This window comes from Chelon labrosus, assembly GCF_963514085.1.
Source record: "Chelon labrosus genome assembly, chromosome: 22".
NCBI classification, from domain to species: domain Eukaryota; kingdom Metazoa; phylum Chordata; class Actinopteri; order Mugiliformes; family Mugilidae; genus Chelon; species Chelon labrosus.
Window position 1 is genome coordinate 10,060,139 of NC_140355.1, and position 21,020 is coordinate 10,081,158.

The 21,020-nt window shown below is 41.8% G+C and overlaps 3 protein-coding genes across 3 annotated transcripts in view; all 3 read right to left on the reverse strand.

The window, feature by feature from the left end:
• Window positions 1-10,088, reverse strand: part of rimbp2a (RIMS binding protein 2a) — a gene marked incomplete at its 3' end in the record, with an annotated part of 61,340 nt that extends 51,252 nt beyond the window's left edge. Inside the window, exons 1-2 of the mRNA XM_084572086.1 lie at window positions 9,655-10,088; window positions 664-810 (exon numbers count right to left, since the gene is read on the reverse strand). Of these exons, the coding sequence (XP_084428212.1) occupies window positions 664-810; window positions 9,655-9,915 (408 nt within the window). The 5' untranslated portion in view covers window positions 9,916-10,088. The remainder of the gene's footprint in view (window positions 1-663; window positions 811-9,654) is intronic.
• A 2,857-nt stretch (window positions 10,089-12,945) lies between these two features.
• noc4l (nucleolar complex associated 4 homolog) lies at window positions 12,946-17,547 on the reverse strand. The gene is made up of 15 exons (XM_084571916.1): window positions 17,266-17,547; window positions 16,995-17,115; window positions 16,673-16,779; window positions 16,134-16,241; window positions 15,861-16,010; window positions 15,669-15,771; window positions 15,534-15,568; window positions 15,405-15,455; window positions 15,185-15,296; window positions 14,345-14,405; window positions 14,098-14,208; window positions 13,806-13,969; window positions 13,639-13,721; window positions 13,371-13,484; window positions 12,946-13,279 (listed from the first exon to the last, which is right to left on the reverse strand). The coding sequence occupies exons 1-15, from the start codon at window positions 17,503-17,505 to the stop codon at window positions 13,166-13,168; spliced, it is 1,674 nt and encodes a 557-aa protein (XP_084428042.1). The 5' UTR covers window positions 17,506-17,547; the 3' UTR covers window positions 12,946-13,165.
• Window positions 17,548-18,321: 774 nt separating this feature from the next.
• pus1 (pseudouridine synthase 1) lies at window positions 18,322-20,816 on the reverse strand. Its single transcript, XM_084572248.1, has 7 exons — window positions 20,656-20,816; window positions 20,434-20,523; window positions 20,057-20,283; window positions 19,832-19,969; window positions 19,473-19,575; window positions 18,675-19,375; window positions 18,322-18,583 (listed from the first exon to the last, which is right to left on the reverse strand). The coding sequence occupies exons 2-7, from the start codon at window positions 20,486-20,488 to the stop codon at window positions 18,551-18,553; spliced, it is 1,257 nt and encodes a 418-aa protein (XP_084428374.1). The 5' UTR covers window positions 20,489-20,523; window positions 20,656-20,816; the 3' UTR covers window positions 18,322-18,550.
• Between the last annotated feature and the right edge of the window lie 204 nt (window positions 20,817-21,020).

The window sequence follows — 21,020 nt, forward strand, 5'->3', positions numbered from 1 at the left end:
CCAAGCCATTGAGGCTTATAAACGAAGCAACCATCATGCTCTGACAGTTCACCTCTGCCAGTATGTCCACACTCTTGCAAATGGGCGTGTTGCCAAGGCAACGGCTCACACACATTGTCATCTGAGACCACCTGGAGGAAGCCTCCAAAGGACAAATTTGCTAAATACACAGATACATGCATGAACATACAATGCAAACAAAGACGTGCATGTTGCTGCAAACACACACACCAAACCACATGCCTAACCCTGATCCCTCTTTATCTTTATGACACCCCATTATACTTATAAGTCTGCATAACCGTCACCCAGCAGATGGAATAAATACTATATGTGCATTTGGCTATGTGAGTCATCCAGCCGCTACAGCTGCATCCTTGAACAATAAAAGCTGCAATAAGGGACTATAACTCCATGAACTCACCGTCATGCTCTAAATACATAAAGTAAGTACCACTATGATAACATCTTATCAGTTTCATTGCTTATGGGAGAGAGATATAAGTACGTTGTGCTTATTAAATGTCACTTAGTTTGGTATTTGCAGCCAAAAAATGTCACCTCAAATATGAGTGTGTTAGCAACGAAAAGTGGCAGCGAAACCCAGGGGTTATGTATATAAAAACTAGAGGAAAACTAGAGTGGAAAGGGTAGCAACTATACCAGTTTCCTATATTGCTGTTTCTCTTGGCGAAGTGTGGTTACTTCAAGCTTCAGAGCTCGGTTCCTCTCCTCCAGCAGTCGACAGCGGTTCACATTGTAGATTGTAGAGTGCCCTGCAGTTTGCTGGGATGACGCCTCAAATTTTGACTGTAAGGCAAAAAAAAAAAAAAGAAGAAATTTACCAACAGTGGTACAGTTAGTAATAGCAGTATTAGTAGGTCTTGGACTAACTAGTCCAAGAGCCTAAGGCCACGGCAAGAGCTCTGTGAGATTCTAGTTTAACATTAGAATGCTAATATGCTCATACCGCCAATGCTAGCTTGCTTATGCTAGCATGTCCACCATCATACTTTTGCATTTGGTGCCAAACCAAATTACCGGACAAACTGAAATAAACTCTCATTATGTTGCAAAAGAAAAAGTCACTGTACCAATAATGTTATTACAATTCATCCTAAGGGGGACATGAATATGTCTACCACATTTGATGTCAGTCATTCTGGTGAAACTTTGCCTACTTCCAACAGGAGGAGAGAAAGGGGTATGAAGAGGTCAAAGCTCCAGCAACAAATAGATCCATGTACTACAAGTGTTTCTGGGGTTTTGACTTAATCACACAAAAACAGAAAAATAAACCCCATGGTGGATTTGATGGGGCGAAATGGGGACGATGATGATGGGGAGATTAAAATCAAAAATCATCCTCCAACCAGCAACATGTCATGGGGTCATTTAAAACCTTGACTTTCTGATGGTGCTAGAGGAAAAAAGGAGCATCAGCACTGTTCAGGATTTAACATGTAAGCATCTAAATATCCATACCAAATTTACTGGGAATTCATTGAGCAGTTGATGACGTACTTTAATAAAAACAGAAAATGTCAACCTCATGGTTGCACAACAGGAAAAGTCAGGGGACTGCCAAAATCAGTAGGCTTCACATAAAGCGTACAATTTTATGTGAAGATTTATCTGGTGATTCACAGGGCAGTTGTTGAGATATATAACTCTGCAGTCTAAACAATATCCATGGACAATAGCAAAGAGGAAACAACATATAAATTATGAAAAAAGGACATTACGCAACTGTCAATCTTGCTTACAGCAAAAGTACTAGTTCCACCTCATGTGTTCAGTTACAGGAAAAAACACTCCTTCCTTTTATTGGTGCTGCAGAATAGCTGTTGAAATCAAATTTTTATTCGCTTGGAAATATACTTCATATCTTTAACAAGCAGCCCAGGAATCTTCCTTTGACATCTGTAGAGAGTTTCTTGTACTGCTCAGGTAGTCTTCACTCATGAAAGACATCGATTTGAACATTTGGCAGCACTTTTGAGCTCCAAGTTGTCTTGTTTTGGCACAGAACTGCTATGCTGTCAGTCTTCAGGGTTTTCAAATTTTCCTGTCACTTTCCAGGCCGCCAGAGGGTTTGCAGATAACAGAGGAAGTAAGCAGCTGTTTGGCTGAGGTAAGAGGGAGGCTGATTAAGGACATGTGCCTCCTGAAATTAAACACACTTTAAAGATCGGAGGATGAATTCAGCTGTGGTGTGCATCAGAAGAAATAACATCTTCCTCTGTGCTCATCTAAAAATGGATGTGATGCTCTACCTCGGTCTATTTACCGGGGGTTATGTACAGTAGATGTATGAAATGGAAACATGCTGGAGAGGTAAAATCCTAAATCCCAAATGGGGTGTAGTCTTCGGAGTTGCCTCCTAAAAAAGCACTCTTAGCTGCTACCAGCTACTCCAATATTAGCACAGCTATAAAAAGAAAACATTACCTCCCTAAACATAAACCTTCTGCAGCATTACTCTGAGGTCTGTTCACTTTTATCTTATTTAATCCCTCTCAAAATCATCATTAAATCATCAAGGTAAGGCAGGGGTGAAAATGTCAACCCCTTGTTCTCTTCAAGCACGTTTTCTTTGCAGTAATCCCTGACAGACCAACCAACAGATGGCTCTAACATCAGTTTATTTTATTCTAATATATCAATTAGCATGTAAGCAGAACATTTGGTATCTGGCACACAAAAGAACCTCACGCACAAACAATAACCAGATCCCCCGTTGACTGGAAGCCAAGCTATTATACTCCACAAAGGAAAATGTTAAAAACAAAGTTGTCGGTTTACCCAGACAGCGAACGCTACCGAAGCCCGTGTGATGGACCTGCCAAGTAGACAGATAGACAGCCAGATCCACCTGCTAATACAGCGGCGCTGCCAAGCAGACAAACCTACTGACAGACCCACCAGAGTAATATGGTGTACTTTCCAAGAACGGACAGTGAGATGACTAAACCTGCCAACCAGTACTGCTGGTTTTGCAAACAGACAGACAGAAAGTCCAACACATTAAGACAGTCTATTTAGAGTGAGATATTAGGCCATATGGACCTCACTGCGAGAGCTCAGTTATGAGTCATTTAGACCAGTAAACCGCTTGTGTAAAAACCGACTGTACTTTGGTAACGTGCCAAGAAAATTATGGAACCCTTTTTTTATTAGATACAAAAAACATTGGTGGCATCTGGTTGACTGGAGTAAACACAACCAGTGGTAGGAAAGACATCTACATGATGCAGACTGACTCCTGATCACTCAGTCCGAATGAGAAATGGCTCAGATCTGGCGGATACCGAGAGCCCAGTTGTGATGTCCACTTGGGAGGCATCGTACTTGTACCCAGGACGGATAACATCACACAACCACGTACCCAAAAAATATAAATACTACATAAATCAGCACATTGGGAATGTGTAAGGGTGGTAGAGGAGCAAAAGGAACTAATTAGTAGAGAAAAATTGCACACTAGGCAGTCTCGATCTTGCAGCAGTTACTCTGAAATGTGAAGATTTTCACTGTGTGATCTGTATCTATGCTGTTAAAATGATCATTTCCAAGTGTTTACAGCGTGTGTTAATGTAGCTCACTGCGCCAAGCAGTGTATTGCAATTTCTTGTTTCCCATGTTATTTAATCAGTCTTATTTAATATAATCAGTGTTCATCAGCCTTGCTTCCCCTCAGCAGTATGCTGTATGTCTCCTCTGTTCTATCAAGTGATTTTGAGTACTGCATAGCAACATTTGGGAACACATAAAAACTGTATGCTCAGAGGAAGACTAGACATATTTCAATTTAACAAAATATATCTCAGTAAAGTCAGGGATAGCAAGAGGTCTGTCTTCCAGCCTCAATTAGTGCTTTGACCAGGATCCTCAACTTGGTTCATTTAAGCGGACCTTTTGATCATGAGCGTATGATACTTAGACTTCAGATGTTACAAGCACAGTACATATTATAGACGGTTTAGACTTCTGTCTCAATTTGACGCATACGCAGACCCTAGCGTGCCGACGTGCAGCTCGCCACAGCAACGCAGACTGCAAGAGCTGTGTTTGCTCCTCTTGGTAGTAGTATGTTTCCACTTTAGGAAACCACTGAGGAGGTTCAGAGATACAAACATTTTTATGACTTGTCTTCTGTAAAGGGTTTCAGTCGCCATTGATGAAAGTGAAGCAGGAAGTAGAAACCAAAATTAACCTAGCTTGCACAAAAAAGACACAGTGCCAACTAGCATTTGGGTTGTGTTTTTACAGAGCAAGCCAGACTGACCAGCGCACAATTATAAATGACTTGCACCGGCGTAGGTTAGGTGCGTAGCTTACGGGGTTGTCCCACAGTTCCCCATGGCCAAAACTAGGGAAGATGGAAGTGCACCAAAGTATGTAGCCGAATCAACTGGGCTTCATCTCTCAGCCAAACAGCTTCATGAATAAGTCTCTTTTTAGATTTTTTAGACTTTGTGAAGATACTCCAGCAAATGCAGTTGCTTTGTTTTTTAAAGCTGAGATACTGAGAATCCAAGTGTGCCAAGGGTGTTGTAATGCGTGTGTGCACTGCAACAAACCAAGAGATTTAACCTTGATTTACTGGACACATTTCAGAAAGCCTTCTGAAGCTCGCATTAAAAGGGGACAGAGACCAGGAGCCACGCACTACTCTGAAATTCAGTAAAATAACAGTTTAAAAACAAATTGTTCATAGCAACGTCAAATGTGGAACCCTCTCACCCTCTATAATGAAAAAAACATAGCGGTAACTTAATTTCTATGGATTGCCAGACCTGCACAAAAGTGCTGACAACGCCAGTGGTAAGTATAAAGCGAACGGATTATCCATTTATAAACCCTACAGCAACTGGAGGCTGGAGTGACTGTTAGTTAACCAAAGCAGATAATGTGGGTGGCTATTAAGACGTTGCAGGATATAATTATGTAATAGGGGCTTTTTACGACTTTATTGTCCTGCACAGTTTGCCTCCCCTCCCATTGTCCAGTAATTAATAGCTAACGATTTTAATTCACCACGACGCAAACAGATGTTGCGTGCTTTCATTCACGGGTTCGTTTAATAAAAGCAAACTTTCTGGGATTCATTTATGGAATTTCTGCTTTGTGGGAAGACTTGTGTTAAAAGGACGCAGGGGGGTGGATTAGGAGAGCAGCATGGTAGGGGCTGGATTTGAACCAAGGGCACTGTGGTTAAGTGGCAGGTGCTCAGTCAACCGAGCCGCCAGGATACCCAGAGGTAACCTTATTTGGACCAGGAGTAATTTAAATAAATTGTCATATCGCCATCTGGTGTGTGAGTGTAAGACTTGCACCAGTGGTGTCTGGTGCATGTCTGTCGTGGATGTACAGCTACAGACTTAGCATTAAAGAGATTTTCAAAAAGGGAACCAGTATTTTCAAGGCCATTAAGCAACATTTGTCCACCCTAGCAATTGCTTTTTATAGTGAAGGGGGATTCAGAAAGAAATAACTCATAATTACTCACTACTGTTAAAAGGTATTCTTCTATCCATAATATATAATTTCAGAGAGACATCAATGCTAGTCAGCAGAGATTGTGTTTTAGCAGATTTAGTAATACCAATGTCCCTACCTTAAAGGCAGCACCCTCTTTGTCCCAAAATGACTGTCCTCCGTTCCCATCACATCACAAACTGGCAGCGAAGGCAGAGGCGACATGTCCGCGTGTGTACACATGTATGCATGAGTGCATGTGTGTTCAGCTGCAATGAGCGTTTCCAATCTGCAGCTTTAATAGCCGGCCCAGTCTGTGCGCAGCTGCAGCTGGCTGATGGCATCAGCCTAATAGTGAAAGCCTAACTGCAAACAGCTACCTTGCTGGCACTTTATCACACACACAGGCAGACAGACACATACACACACACACACACACACACACACACACTCTGTCTGTCCCATCCCTGAACCTGTTAACCATTCCTGCTCCTTCCTTCAGTTGTGCTGCAAGCTCCACCTCTTTTTCTGTCTCCGTCTGTCATTCACAAACGTGTGCACACCCTGAACTGAACAAAAACACCAGATATGACTGAGGTGCCCAGCAGCTTTCATTTAAATGGGATGTGCAAATCTGATAAGCAGAAAACACTGCATCATAGACAGGACATTTTCTACCTCTGGATATTTGCCCTTCCTGGAAAAGAGCAGATCATGATCCAGCATCACTGTCTGATCTGCGTCTTACTTTATAACAAACAGGCTGTAATAGTTTTCTATTTTGCTGCCAGGAGGAATAACATACATTACTCCTTCCCACACATACACCGATCAGGCATAACATTATGACCACCTTCCTAATATTGTGTAGGTCTCCCTTGTGCCTCCAAAACAGTTGTGACTCATCAGAGAATGGACATGGGCCTTCTGAGGGTGTCCTGTGGTGTCTGGTAACAGAATGATGTTAGTGGGGGCCTTTGGGTCCTTTGGGTTGAGGGGAGGGACCTCAGTTTGGGATCTAGTGAATTTGGAGGCCAGGTCAACACATTGTGCTGTCTTTCATGTTTTTTTTTTTAGTTTTTCCTAAAGCGTTTTTGTGTGTGTGCCTGTGTCAGGCTGCATCCTGCTGGGAATGGCTGCTGCCATAAAGGAGTGTCATTGCTATGGGGTGGGTCTGCCTGGTCTGGTCTAGGTGGGTGGTACATGTCTAAGTAACATCCACACGAATGCCAGGTTCAAAGGTTTCCCAGGAGAACATTGTATTGTCACAAAATGATGACTGTTATTTACTTCTTGTGTCAGTGGTTGTAATGTTGTGGCTGATCAGTGTATGTAGATATGAAGTAATTCCCAAGAGTGTTTAAATCACTTTAAATGTCTAAATTCTTATGCACAAGTCATTCTATAGCACAACAACAGTACTGATGATGTTTTAAAGACATTTTGTTTTACTTGTATTAAGTTAATTACTAAATAAAAATGGCCCTGACTTTACGGTTATGGCCCAGCCTTACATACACAGGACACAATACTATATCACATGTACAGTATGTCATAATGCTTCAGCTATTTCTGTGTCCAGCTATCCCCATTGCAACTTTTCACACACAAGCATCCCGTTGCTCTCTTCGCCTCCCCTAAATCCCTGAGAGGGCTCAAATTAAATGAGCGCTGCGGTTTTAGTGAGGTTACATCAGCAGCAGGGAACTCGGTGTATCCTGTCGATAACTGTGTTTAACACAGAGGCCGAGGCGCAGGACAGAATGGAGGAGAGGACAGAAAGAAGGAGACACTAAGTGAGCGTGAGTGAGAGGAGAAAGCACAACGTACGCGCCGTTCCACTCTGTTGCCTAGCAACACTTGCTCACTGTCTGCTCCATCTTCGCCGTGGACGCATTACTCCTGCAGTGAATTGGTTTGCAGGCCTGACATGAAGCCCTGCGAGACAGCGGTTCGGGAACAGATGGAAACCGGATTGGGCAGAAACAGGCAGTGACCCCTTTAAATATGCAAATAGCTGAAGGCGGCGTCATTTAACTATTTAAACAAGCTGCTACCTTCAAACCACGTCACAGCCCGGCATCTTTCTCAGCTAATATTTGCAATTGGATTGCTGTCCTCTTCTGGCCGTATTTATTAAAGGTTTGAAACAGCAACTCTACAGGATGAGAGAGCTTAAGATGCAGTCTCTAAATTGTAAGTGCAGGGCAGCCAGTCTAAATCACAATGGCATGCCAGTTACAATAAAAGTTAAGAAGAAGAGTTAAAAACGCAGCAGCAGACGTGTGCATTTGTTAACTAACAAGTGTAACGGCTGTAAGAGCACAGCAGGAATGAGATTAAACAATCTTCAGAGTGAACACAAATGTCAAGATCATGTCTTACATTAACTTTTTGCTCATGTGCTCCACGGATAAGGAAATAAATGGGAAAAAACTCACCACTGCAGAGCTATTTAAATTAGGTTGACATTTTTAAAATTCTAGTTGGATGTTTTTACATTTTTACAGTGTATGATGAGCTAAATGTCTGGTCAAAGTTTCTGTTTAATGGCATCTCATGGTCTCGCTTATATAATGTAAATATTTCATCAGAAATGTGGCAAAAAACTATTAAAACATTCATCTAATGTTACACTAGGAAGGGAGAGATGGAGCTCTGTTAGAGCTGGATCAGATCTAAAAGCTTTGCTCTCATAAATGATAAATAACACTGTGTCAGATTTTAAACAAGTTTTATATAATGTGGTAAAAAAGTAATCCCTTTGAGACAAAAGTTGAGGATTCAGTCCGCTCAAATAACTTCTTCTTCTCTTTATATACAGTAGTCATTTGCTCCAGGTAGAGCACAGTAGAGTCATGCTACAGTTTTCTTGGTTCTTGTAGCCACACTTTTGCACAAAACAGTGCACTTAAGCTAAATTACAGTCATTTAATTTACTCTGGCGTACAAATAACCATCATTAAATGTCACATAATAAGCAGTAATGATATTTAATATTTACCAAACGGAGACACCCTGTTGTAATCTTTGTTGCTGTGAATACCCCTGTCGTCTTCTCTTATATTCCACATGGGATTCATGCTCAGATAAGTACAGATGGATCTGAGAGGTTGCCACTAGCAGAAAAATAAAGGACTAGAAATAATTTTACTCAGTTTTTTCCACAACAACAAGTGGGCGAGTGTTCACAAGCAAAGGATTCCACAACAATGGCCAATTAGAAGAAAGTGGGCTTTTAGAGAAGGGGGGAGGGCCTTAAAGCGACAGCAGCTGCTTGTTTCAGACAGTTTCAACATCGTTGAGTGAGTGGCTGTATAAAAGGCCATTATGAGATAAAAATGGATTTAGTTTGGACTACAGATGATGCAAAGCGACTTAAATGGAGTAACGGAATGAAAAAAAGTAAAGCTGGAAATGCGCATAATACGTCCCCTTTAAATTTTGTGCTTTATTCTCAGACGTCCTCTCCAGCGAAGTAATAACAAATGCGTCCATTTTATGTTGGTAACAGAATATTTTCATCAAAAGGGTGAGAATATGATTTTTTATAGGCAGGATAAGCATTATTGTACAGAGTGATATTCTTAATGTTATTTAGAAATCTAGTGTATATGTGGAAAGTACAAAGAAATAATGAAATACAACCCAGTTCAGAGTAACTATCATGTCCACAAACCAGAGGTTTAGAGGTTTGATCCCCGGAACATGTCACATGCCGAAAGTCCTTGAGCAAGACACTGAACCCGCAGTTGCTCCAAGTGGCAAATGGGTAGATGTGTCACTGTAACTGTACAGTGCTTTGAGTACCAATAGGTAATCACCATGTGTAACTTGCAGTATGATAAGTCCATCAACCAAGGCTCAGTGAGTCATCCATCGAAGACAGCAATACAGACAATACAGAGCGGAAGTTCAGCCTAAGTCACTGCTCGCCCTCATTGTCCTGTGTACTTTTTGCATAGCATATTTGTTTCACTAGTTGTTCAGAGCAAGGTTGGTGTCTAAAATCACAGATCCAATGATCCAATGAGATTTTATCAAATATTCAAAAACATGGACCCCATTTTACCAAGACAAAGGTTAAGACTGACGTCCCCTAAGACTATGGTTTACTGTGGAGGCAATAGCAGCACTAAGAACACAGGCCTACAGCAAGCAGTACAACGTTACCTTGCCCTTGGCGTGCAGGTGGTGATGGTGTATATTCCTGGCAGCGATCATGGCCAGCTGTCTCTGGATCCACTGTAACTCCATCTGAGACCGTCTCAGCAGATCCTCCACATTAGGGCCGGACGTGTGATCCCGCATTATCACCTGCAAAAACCAATCAGAGGTTACACACTGAACGCAAACCTCACACGATACTCGCACCTCAAAACAACACACTGTAATTAATACACCAAATACGCCATATGCAGATACACAGAACATGATGAAATACACTCAGTACTTAACACAACACTTACTGTGGTTTTGGGGAAGGAATATTTTGTACAGGTGGTTTACTTGAGAATTTAGAGGTACATCAGAATCTGGATCAGATTCACACTTTATTTTGACAAACTTTCACAGGAAAGCATTGCATGCAAACTTTTGCATATTCTTTGCAGAATATAATGCATGAAAATTAAATACTGTTGTTATATTTCTGTTATTCAGTAAAGTTTCTGGCTCATTGCAGAACAATATATTTGAATGCAGGACATTGAGCACATTTAGCATTGTTTGTTTACCATTTATTCTTTATTCTTATTTTCCTGTGTGTCATCTTCACTTTTCCCAAAACAATATACCTTATACACTAGATCCATCAACCAATATAGCAAAAATTTCAAGCAAATGATAACAGAAACTGTGATTAATAAACATGTATATCATGGAGAATGTTTAATTCTATTTTATTACCACATATTACCAAGAAAAACATGCAACTGGAAATTTTTGCATAAAACAACAAATAAAATGTATACTGCACACTACGAGCACTGGTAAATCTAACAATGAACTTTTGGCACTTACTGTACAGCTCTTTCATCTTCTTTCATTAAAAAAAGCACATAACTTGCTTCCTGTCCATTCATTTTTAGCTACATAATCAATCACTGGCAGTAAAGTCAACATGTTCAAGAGTCAAATTGAACTATCCCAGTTTCACTTTGTTGCCTGCATCAGTTCGTCCACATGTAGCTGCTGACTGGTGTGATTGATACGTACGTGTGAGTGTGCCCATGTGCATGTGTATGGGTTCAGTGAGAGAGGGAGGGAGAGAGAGAGAGGGATCCACTCAGTTACATAAGAGAGGATTACTGTATCACAGCAACACAATGATGCGTGTGTGTGGGAGGGTGGGAGGGGCGGCATGGAAAAAAACATCAGCTTTTATCAGTTGCCGCTAAATCCCCGTCAATGTTGACCTCCTGTGTACCTTTGTGCAAACACACTCTTACTTGCAACACGAGGATACTGTATTCGCAGTGACCACAATGCAGAGCGCGGACACATGTAGGGGTTGAGAAGGTTAATGCTCCTTGTGCCTCTGGAGATTTGACTTATCTGACGCTAATGCGGCTTCATAATACAAGCCGGAGTGTCTGATTTCATCTGGGGTTTTTTGTGTCTTTTAGATTAATGCGATTCTTTGGTAATAACTAGCAACTGCACAACAAGATATGGTCAAAAGGTGCTTTTTGGATACGACCTACATAACAGTGCCAGTATTAGTGCACAAAGACGGCATGAGTGTGATTCATTTAGTGATGTGTCTTCCTTACCGGCCCGGCCAAATGCTCCAACAGATTCTCTGCGCTGACTCACCTTGGACAGCTTCTATTTCCTCACAGGGGACTGTGGAGGCGGAGGACAGACACAACAACAGCCCACAAAGCCCTGGAGTCCAGCAGATTTTGTGCAGAAATGTCCCGTCCTGCCAAGACCTCTGCGAACATTCGCCGATGCCAAAGTATCCCTATCAGAGCTTTGTCAAAATGACAAGGGGAGAGCTGCGTCTACGTCACAACCCAGGCCTGGATGGGGGTTCTCAGTGCCATCTACCCATTAACTAATCAATCATGCCATTACTTTGATTAATTCTATGATATCGCTGCTTTATTTCAAAGCATCATCTTACTCCGAGGAAGACATTTGTTTACTACTACTGTGACTGCATGTACAATAGATGATCTTGATTCTGAGAAAAAAAAAAAAGATTGATGAACAACTCGGCTTCATTGTAATAGTTGAAATAATGCTTTACAACAGTAGCAGCTGTGGTTGCTGAAGAGTTTCAGCAATGTTGACCTCCTGTGTACCTGCCGAAGAGTTTCAGCAACCAGAGAAAACTTTTGTCTCTCAAAAAAAAAAAAGATTATGACCAAACCTGTATGGTGCTGTCACCCATCAAGCATCACTTTAAAGCATCTCAGAGAAGCTAATTCCACTGTTCTTACCTTAATAACAGATGGCCTTCAGCTTCTCTCATCCTCTTCACAGAGATCTTGCTTTGCAGTCTTCTCACTTTCCCCACTTTCACCAAACTGTGGTGTCGTTCCCGTTTCGTATTCCTCAGTAATAAAGCATACAAAAATTAAAAACACATACATAACACTGAGCCAAAAAAAAAAAAAAAAAAAGCAGGGACATTCACTGCAGACTCTGTAGTCACTCGGAGCGTGCGTGCATGCCCGTCTGTAGGTACATGTCTGGATAGCTTCGTCCCATTACGGCTTGCTCTTTAGAAACAGAAGTCAGTTATGATTCAGAGTTTTCTCTCGCAGCGTTCTTGTACCCAGGGCTGCCTGCTGCGTGGCCATATGGCACATTTAACGAGAGGATGAAATATGAACGGGAGATGGAAAAAGAGCATTTAAGGCCAGCCTCTCACCTGTATGGGGAGGGATCTTGGCCGCATCCGTTTAGTAGTTAACCTTGAGGAATGCTGGTGAACTATAGGACACTGCAATAAATGGAAGCCCCTGTGGGTTTCTGCTTACACCGATCAGGCATAGCATAAAATGAATGTAATTAACATAAAAAAAAATCAAAACAAGAGTCTAGGCTATGTGAAAAGGTGATCTACAACGCTCAGGTATAACATTAAAACCACCTTCCTGTGGGTCGGGTTTGTTCCAGTGCATCTCACAGATACTTGACCAGTTTGGCAATGACACTACTTCTGCCATCAAAAAGTGTCATTGCCATGGGGTGGGGGTGCCTGGTCTGGTCTATTGTGGGTGGTACATGTCTAAGTAACATCCACACAAATGCCAGGTCCAGAAGTTTCCCAGCAGAACATTGTATTGTCACAAGATGGTCAATGTTTTTTACTTCTCCTGTCAGTGGTTTTAATGTTGTGGCTTGCAACAAAGAGACTGCAAACGGAGCAAAAGCTTCAATGTCTACATTTAATAATAACTGTGACAGATTTCATAAAAAAATAAATGTGCTAAATAGAAACAAAACCAATCAAATCTGAAAAAGATTTTTATTGACGTTGAAGGACGCATCAAGGACATCGACAGTCACGGAGAAAGACACTTTAAAAAAAACATAAAAACACAAATCTTTTGTTCTTCTTGATGCTGTTGATGTAGCTGTCGCTTCCTGAACAGACGTGAGTGATAAGTCCAAGCTGCTATAAACATTCAGCCTGAATTGGTTGAGAAAAGTTTTGTTTTTACTTGTTTTAAACCAGACAGAAGTGCTGCCCTAACACATCTCCCCCTCCTTTCAGTAACTGTGTGGCAGTTTCAAACTCCAGTGGGACACGCTTGACCGGCTTCAGGTCCCTCTCCATTATCTGTAGATAAGAACGTGGGACGTTTTATTCAAATTAAGAAGAATCAAGAAGAGCAAGAGGAGGAAAGTAGATAGTGAAAGTGTAACGTTACCTCATATGTTGTTATCTCCAGCACCTCACTTATGTCATCCTCCTGATCGGACAGGGGTTTGTTGATCAACATGGCAGCTTTGGCCACGTCTGGGTGGAAATGCTTCTGCAGCGTCTGCAGAAAAGGCGAAAAGAGAAGGTGTTATTTTGAAGGTTCAAAGTCACATTTCTTCATCTTGCTTTCAAAAAGAAAAAAAGATCATTTGTCACTAATAGGTCAGAGGTCATCCGAGTCTCAAACAATTCATTTGTGAATCCAAAAGCATCACCTTAATTTCCCACAAGCTGCTCTCCAAGGCACAGCACTGAGTAGGATCCTCTTCATCCATTAGATACGGGTCCTCAAGAGGATCTGTCACAGCAAACACAAACAAACATCTTTATATATTCTGGTTTTACCTGAATTGTTATAAACAACAATCTGACTGAGACTCACCATCTTCCGTGCTGGGTTTGTGAATAAGGACTCTGCAGGACGGGTGGCGGCGGATCAGGTTGTAGATGAAGGGCAGCACTATGAGAAGGGCTGTAGGTGGCGCTGTGAGGGCCAGACGAGCCAGGCGTTTGGCAAAGGCAGCCACTAAGTAAACGGGCAAGTGACTAAAGGCAAACGGAAACACACAGTTAACGTAATGCTGACTTGATTTTGTGTAACCAGCAATCACAATGTGGGGTTATGCTAGCAAATACAGACGTCAATGGGTAGTATCTGTAGCAGTGAATTTTACCTGGAGCTAAGGAAAATGTTGGCCAGATGGAAAAAGCGTGCTCTGTACTTCACGTGAAAAACAGAAGGCTCCAGAAGATTATACAACTTCTTGTAGAAATCAGGATAATCTCTGCAAGCACAAGGCACACAGTGTTTAGGTCATTCAACACATCTTTATTGTCCAGTACAGATGCCAGATGGAGCCTCTGTGGTCACATCTCTTCTACATTTTACTGTAATTAATATACAGGATACAGGATACTCACAGGTTGTGTTGATGTATGAGGACAAAAAGGCCGTTGAGGGCCAACAGACTGATTGCCCCACCTGTCCAATAAAAACACATGACATATCAGGGCTGCGGAAAAGGCTGATCGGATGTAGAGGCAGTTCACCCACCTTTCAAATACTGAAACTGCAGCCCTTCTTTTAAATAATGCAGGACTTCACGCCTCTTAGTGCACTAGAACTGAATTCTGGTTTTATTTTTATTGATCATCTCAGACCACATTTATTTACAACCCAAGTCTATACACAAGAACTATATCATTTATTTTCTTAAGGCCGTGACATTAAGCCGACAGTCGCCTGACAGCCAATGTCAGGCCATTGTCGAGCGTCTGTGGTCGTAGTTTTTGTAGTGTGTCACACACCACTGGCGCTAGTCTGTCAGCAGATTTTTTCGCCTGACTGAGCATTCTGAATCGGCGGTCAAAGCCAGTGGGTGGGTTCTTTTGCAGGAAGAATACAGACTTATGTTACCCCTGGTTTCCACTAGTTCATGGATGTTAATTAGGTGTGTCGGGGCCTTTAAAATGGGTGTTTACATTCGTAATGTACAGCAGAAAAGGGCTGTTTGCTTCTTTGTGAAGTTTAATCTAATTAATTCCACTTCAGTCAGTTTTGCTCTTCTTTTACATCAATCTGTAATAAAGCACACGTTGTCTGTGTCATGGTTCCAGACTGGGTCAGAGAAAGACACAGGTTAATGTGTCTTTCCATCAACATGGCCCTTGAGGGCAGCAGAGTAACAATATTTCTTCCGGAGACCAAATGTGAAAATGCCTTCATGGCTTTGTCACTACAGGGCTAAGCGCATAACTTACCGACTTCATAGGCAGCAGTCAAGAAGTCAATCATCAGAGTGGGTTTGCTCATGTGCGGCAAAATTGAGTCGTGGAGGATCACCAAGATCTTTTTATACATGCTGCTTGGCAGCTACGGTAGAGAGATGAAATATTAATGAGACAAAGCTCAAACCTAACAGCACACTGTCAGAGATGTGAACAGACAAGAAATCATCTGTTCAATATAGATATTATTTACCTTATGCTTAAGGAACCCGAGCCACATCCTCTCAAAGACACGCTTGTGTTCCTGTAGAGAGATGAAATATTTAACCACTTGATCAGCAAGCATTAATGTGAAGATGTGAATAAAAACTAGTTCACTTACATTCAGTTTAGCAGCTTTCCAGTCTTCATGCTTAGCTGAAAAAACACACACATACACAGGGTAACACTTCAGCATCTCAGTCACAATAAATATAATCACGCAACAGCATTATGACAACTTAAAAGAACATCTCACCCTCCTGTGTGACCATAAAGTTCGTCAGCTCCGACTCCTGGCTCGGCATACTGATGTTAGACATGAGGGTGAACGCATTGTTCTGATATACGGGCAACACCGCCTGGGAGGGACGAGCAGGCTGTATTTAGCACGGCAAGTGATATTTTACAATACAGAAAGCAGGATTTGCAGGATCTTGCGTTTCCCTACCCCCTTGCTTTTGTCCATGACTTGGCCCACGTTCTCGCGGATGGCGCTCATTACATAATACCGCAAATCCTCCATCTCAAGGAACTCCTGGAACCTGGAGATCAGCAGCGAGTTGTCCACGGTTTTAGACAGAAGTCTCTCCACCACTGCCTGGTGACAGAAGGAAAACCAGACGATGCCTGAGCCGCTCATGACATAAAAATGTGATCATTTAAAATGCGTTTAAACTTGTGATTTAATGAAAAGAAATAGTTGATATTACAAAAATCCTACCAGGATCAGTTCCCTGGGGAAGCTGTAATGCTCGCTCCAGTCCAAGTCCTCCAGAGGATACCGTCCTTCTGCTGTTGCAAACTTTATCAGGCAGCACAGGGCACTCTCCTGTATTTAGACAGGTATTTATTTAAAAAGAATCCATTCATTTCTATATAATGGTGAAATACAGTTCAAAACAAATATGCAACAGTGAAGACAAATGTAAAATGGCATTGGCAGACCTGAGATGGTGTGCAAGGCAAGGATTCTAGCAATATTAAACCTGTCTAGACCTAAGCTTAACCAGCTGCTATTACAACAGAAGTTACTGACTCATGTACATCAGATCAGATGCAGCTTCAACATAAAGTTGCAGAAGTGTAACACCACTGAACCCTAATCACACCTGCCATCCATCTGTGCAATACAAAGAGTGACTAAACCTACTGACGTAATAGACATCCATTAACTTAGATAGAAGTGTAGTAAAGGAACTGCGTGGCTTTTCTAAGTTGCTTGCTCTTCTGTGCACCGCTTTATCCAAATCTTATTTTCACCTTGACGACATGCAGCTCGTGGTTGAGATGTTCAAGCAGAATCTCCACACAACTGTTGTAGCGGTGTCGCATGAACATCTGGTACTTCTCCTCAGCGCTGTACCCTCCTGGACCAAAGGACACAGAACACACTGAGGATGTGATTTACAGCTTGAGTGACAACAGAGCAGTCTGACATAGAAGAGCCGAGAACAGACCCAGAGCAATGGATAAATAGATCTGACTTGGTTTGGGTTGTTTCATTGTTATACGATTAGTGTCATGAGTTGTAGGTGCAGGATCGACCTCGTCACTATATGTTATATTATCAGTCTTCACTCACCAGTCAACGCCTCGTCCTCTTCAGGCAGTTTACCCCTGAACATCTCTTTCCTCTCCAACAACGTGCAGAAGAGTTTGCAGCAGGCACTGGCTGCATTGACAACATCCTTCTCCTTTTCTGACTGCAAAAACATGTAGGGTTTAAAAAAAAACATGTCGTCAAATGCTTTACTAACTCAGGAGACACAACTTGCTTCGTTGGGACAATGCTAACCGTTAGCTAAACGGTACATATACTGTACCGGTGAGCTAACAAATGGTTGAACCGATACCTGAAGGAGCTCGAGAAGTTCAAACACGTCGTTGGCGTGCTTCTTGCTTTCAATTATACGCTCGACGCTGCTGTTGGGGTCGATTTTAGCCTTTTTTCCACTTTGTTTGGTTGTTTTTCCCGAACTCACGTTGCGTCTTTTGGCAGGCGCCATGTTTACTGACTGATGCGGCGTTCGCTTGCCATCTGAGGAATACGGAAAAACAGACACCAAAACCACACATCCTAGATTATCTTGCATCAATTTAACAGCATACTCACAGTAGATTACATATCGTATACATTATGCTATACAGGAGTATATTCATAACTTAGAAGACATTTTGTAAATAAAATCAGTTGAAACCTGGGAATCCTATTTTAAAGAGGTTATTGAACGTAACATTAGTCCCAAACACTTAATTGTAGTGTCGCCTCCTAGTGACGGGAGGGTGTAGTTGCTCTCACAGCTACTACGCACCTAACCCTAACCCTTCCTAAAGTATTGCAACAGTGATGTCAATTCATTTATTTTATCTGTAGACTTAAATTTTTTTGGGTTTGACACTAAAGGATGAATATGTAGACAAGGCATCAGCATTTCAGCTTTTAATTTCCAGGTATTTAAATCTAGATGTGGCACACAACTAAGAAAACAGACTCGTTTATGGCCTAAAACAACTGTTAGTGACATCCACAACAACCTCCAGAGGGCAGGAATTAAAGTATCACAAGTTGTTGTTAGCAGAAGACTTCATGAACAAAAGCAGTACAGAAGTACAGAGTCCGGCCTCAATTTATTTAATTTGATTTAGTTTAGTCTAACCGTTCCATTACTTTTGCTCACCTTATGTATCAGATCCAGATGTAAATACCTCAAAATAAAAGGTGAAATGGTGATCTCGTCTCGTATTCATCTATCAGGAATTGGCCTCAGTGTTCCAATACATTTGGAGAAGAGAATATTTTATCAAATATGTACACCTAATAGTCATGAACATTTTGAACAGACATGGCATGTAATAATCAACTTCATTATTTCTAAATATTTCCAAACATATATGACACATCAGCCAACTTAACCAGGCATCTACATTTATTTCTGTGAAATGAATATCTGGAAACAGCCCGATTTCAATAAAGAACAGAAGTTTTTATTGTTGCGTTGCTTGTATAAGAGACATTTGGATAAGACAAACGGGATTTAATCACACTGAAAAAGCAGATACTGTCATGTTCAAAGAGTACAAAAAGATAATTCCAGAGGATGTTTTGGCGAGATAATAATCTTCTTTTTGCAGGGTGGCCTAATCGGAGTCATTCCCTTCATCTGCATTGTCCTGGGGGGAAAAGGGAGCAACAATTCATGAGTGTTATAAAATGGATTTTCAGAGTCAAACATCCGTTATTCTAATCTTAATTCATAGATACCTGTTTCTGATCCTTATTGTCTTGTGTCACAGTAGCCGTGGCTTCAAAGTCGTGGATAGGAAGTGTGGACATCCAGCTCACCATGGAGCCCTCCTGACATTCTGTCTCAACAATGGTGGGGTAGATGTGAGCCTCCTTGAAGGCCTTGATCGCCTCCTCCTCGCGTTCCCATTCCAGCGCCTCGTGCAGCCCGTCCCCTCCGAAGCGTTTGCTGTACCGGTCAAAGTGAACCCTTTCCAGAATCAAGCCCAGCCCTGGAGCTTTGGGAACATCCACCTTCTCCTTTCCCCAGCTCCGCTCCATCACCTCCTCCTTTGCGTAGCCCTTGATCACTGCTATCACCAGGCCGATCATCTTGCGGATTTGGTGCAGCATAAAGCTCTGGCCCCGCACAGTGATCACCGCAAACTCATAATTGCTGCGGATGAAGGGCTCGCCACAGGACATCTCTATGATGTAGCGGCGGGCACTGGGGTCATTCGGAGCCTTCTGAGAGGTGAAGTTGTGAAAGTTATGCGTGCCTTTATAAAGGGCAAAAAGCCGATTCAACCTCTGAAGTGTCTCTGGTTCCAGGCGATAGGCTGCTATATTCCCAGTGTCATAGTCTTTTGGGGAAAAGGCTACTGTTGGAATCATGTAGGAGTATGTGCGAGCGTCACAGTTGTTTTTTGAATTGAAACCCTGGGTCACCCGTTTAAGTCCTGAGGGAACACACGTAAAGATTTATTTATTTTTTTCATTATTCAATCACATTGGGCTTCAGCAAATTTTAAAGGATTTCTGGAACCAGTGTCTCACCAAGAACTTTGATCTGTGGAGGTAGATGCTCATTGATTTTTGCCACAGTGTCGTCAATCAGCCTCAACTTTAGTGACACCACTTGGCCAGCTGCAGACACGCCCTAAACACCAATATACTTTGTCAGTGACATACCAATAAAATATAAAAAATGTATGTCAACACAAGTATCACCAGCCCATTTATACACACCATATCATTAAATCTTAAAAGTCCTGTAGTGTTCATTAGCACTGTAAGCAACAACATGGCGACGTAGATACATTACAACAGGAACATTCAAATAACAAAAGTGTTATTGGTTTGATGCATACTGAAATATTTTCTGGCTGTGCTATGAACGGTCTTCTCACACATACCTTATCCGTTCGGGCACATCTCTGGAAAGACATCTTCCTCATGTCGTCGCCATGGTTATCAGGAATACAGCCGGATTTAACAAGAGCAGCAACCAGATCATCTTCAATGGTCCGAAACTGAGAGTTTCCGGGATTCCTCTGAAACACAGAAATCATTTTGGGGTTAAACAAAAAAATAAAACATTTAGAAGCAAGGGCATGGAAGAATCAGGCTTCACAAGATACCTGCATGCCGTAGTATCCCTTCCCAGAGTATGCCAAAAGGAGGGCCACTTTCTTTTTGGGATATTTCTTCTCATCTTCAGCGGATTCCTCATCTGCTTTCATTCTTTTTGTGGCCTGCACGTTCTCAGCACAGTCCTCATTTTCCTCATTGGCTCTTTTCAACAGCTTAGCTGCCTGCTGATCTGTGGTGCCTTCACTCATGGTGCAAAACAACTTGTAAAAGCCTCCTGCAAAAAGAATAAGCACATAAGCAGTGTACATCCACACAACAGTTTGTATATAAGGTAGCAAAACTAGCAAAACCAGGACAGCTAGAGTCCCCAACAACAGCTAGAAGACTTAAGAAATCCACACAATGTTCAGTTAGGCTGGCTTACCGTTTCTCTGTCTGTGGTTAGCTAAGGCACTCAACAGTGGTCGGAGTCTAAACATGTCACGCTAAACCATCATGAGAAGGACACCGGCAGCTAAAAGATGCAGACAGCAACTGAACTGAGAATGCTAGCGCTAATTAGCACAAGCTATATTAATACAATTAACGTAGTAACAGTCCGCGGACTTTATATAAAGCAATTTAATTTTAACACCCGTATACATACATTTATACAAACAAACGAAAAACTGTAGCTGTTTGTCCCTGAAATGTTCTGTAGTAGATGCGGTACCCACACATGGCGACATCAACTTTGACCTCTGAGTAAAATCTCGCGAGACTTTGGCCATTCTCGCTTTTCTTCATACGTCATAGCAGTACATTGACATCCATTTAAATAAGAGAAATTTAATTCTTTCTCAAAGAATTTTGTCACAATGTCTTATGAAGTCTGTTAACCCAATCGATTTTTGAATTATATTTTAATTTGTATTTGTTACGCCATGTGCAATAATATTTTTGTACACTTGAGTGCAGCAAAATGACACAAACAGAATCATGAGGATGTGTTTTTACATGCAAATGTCTGTG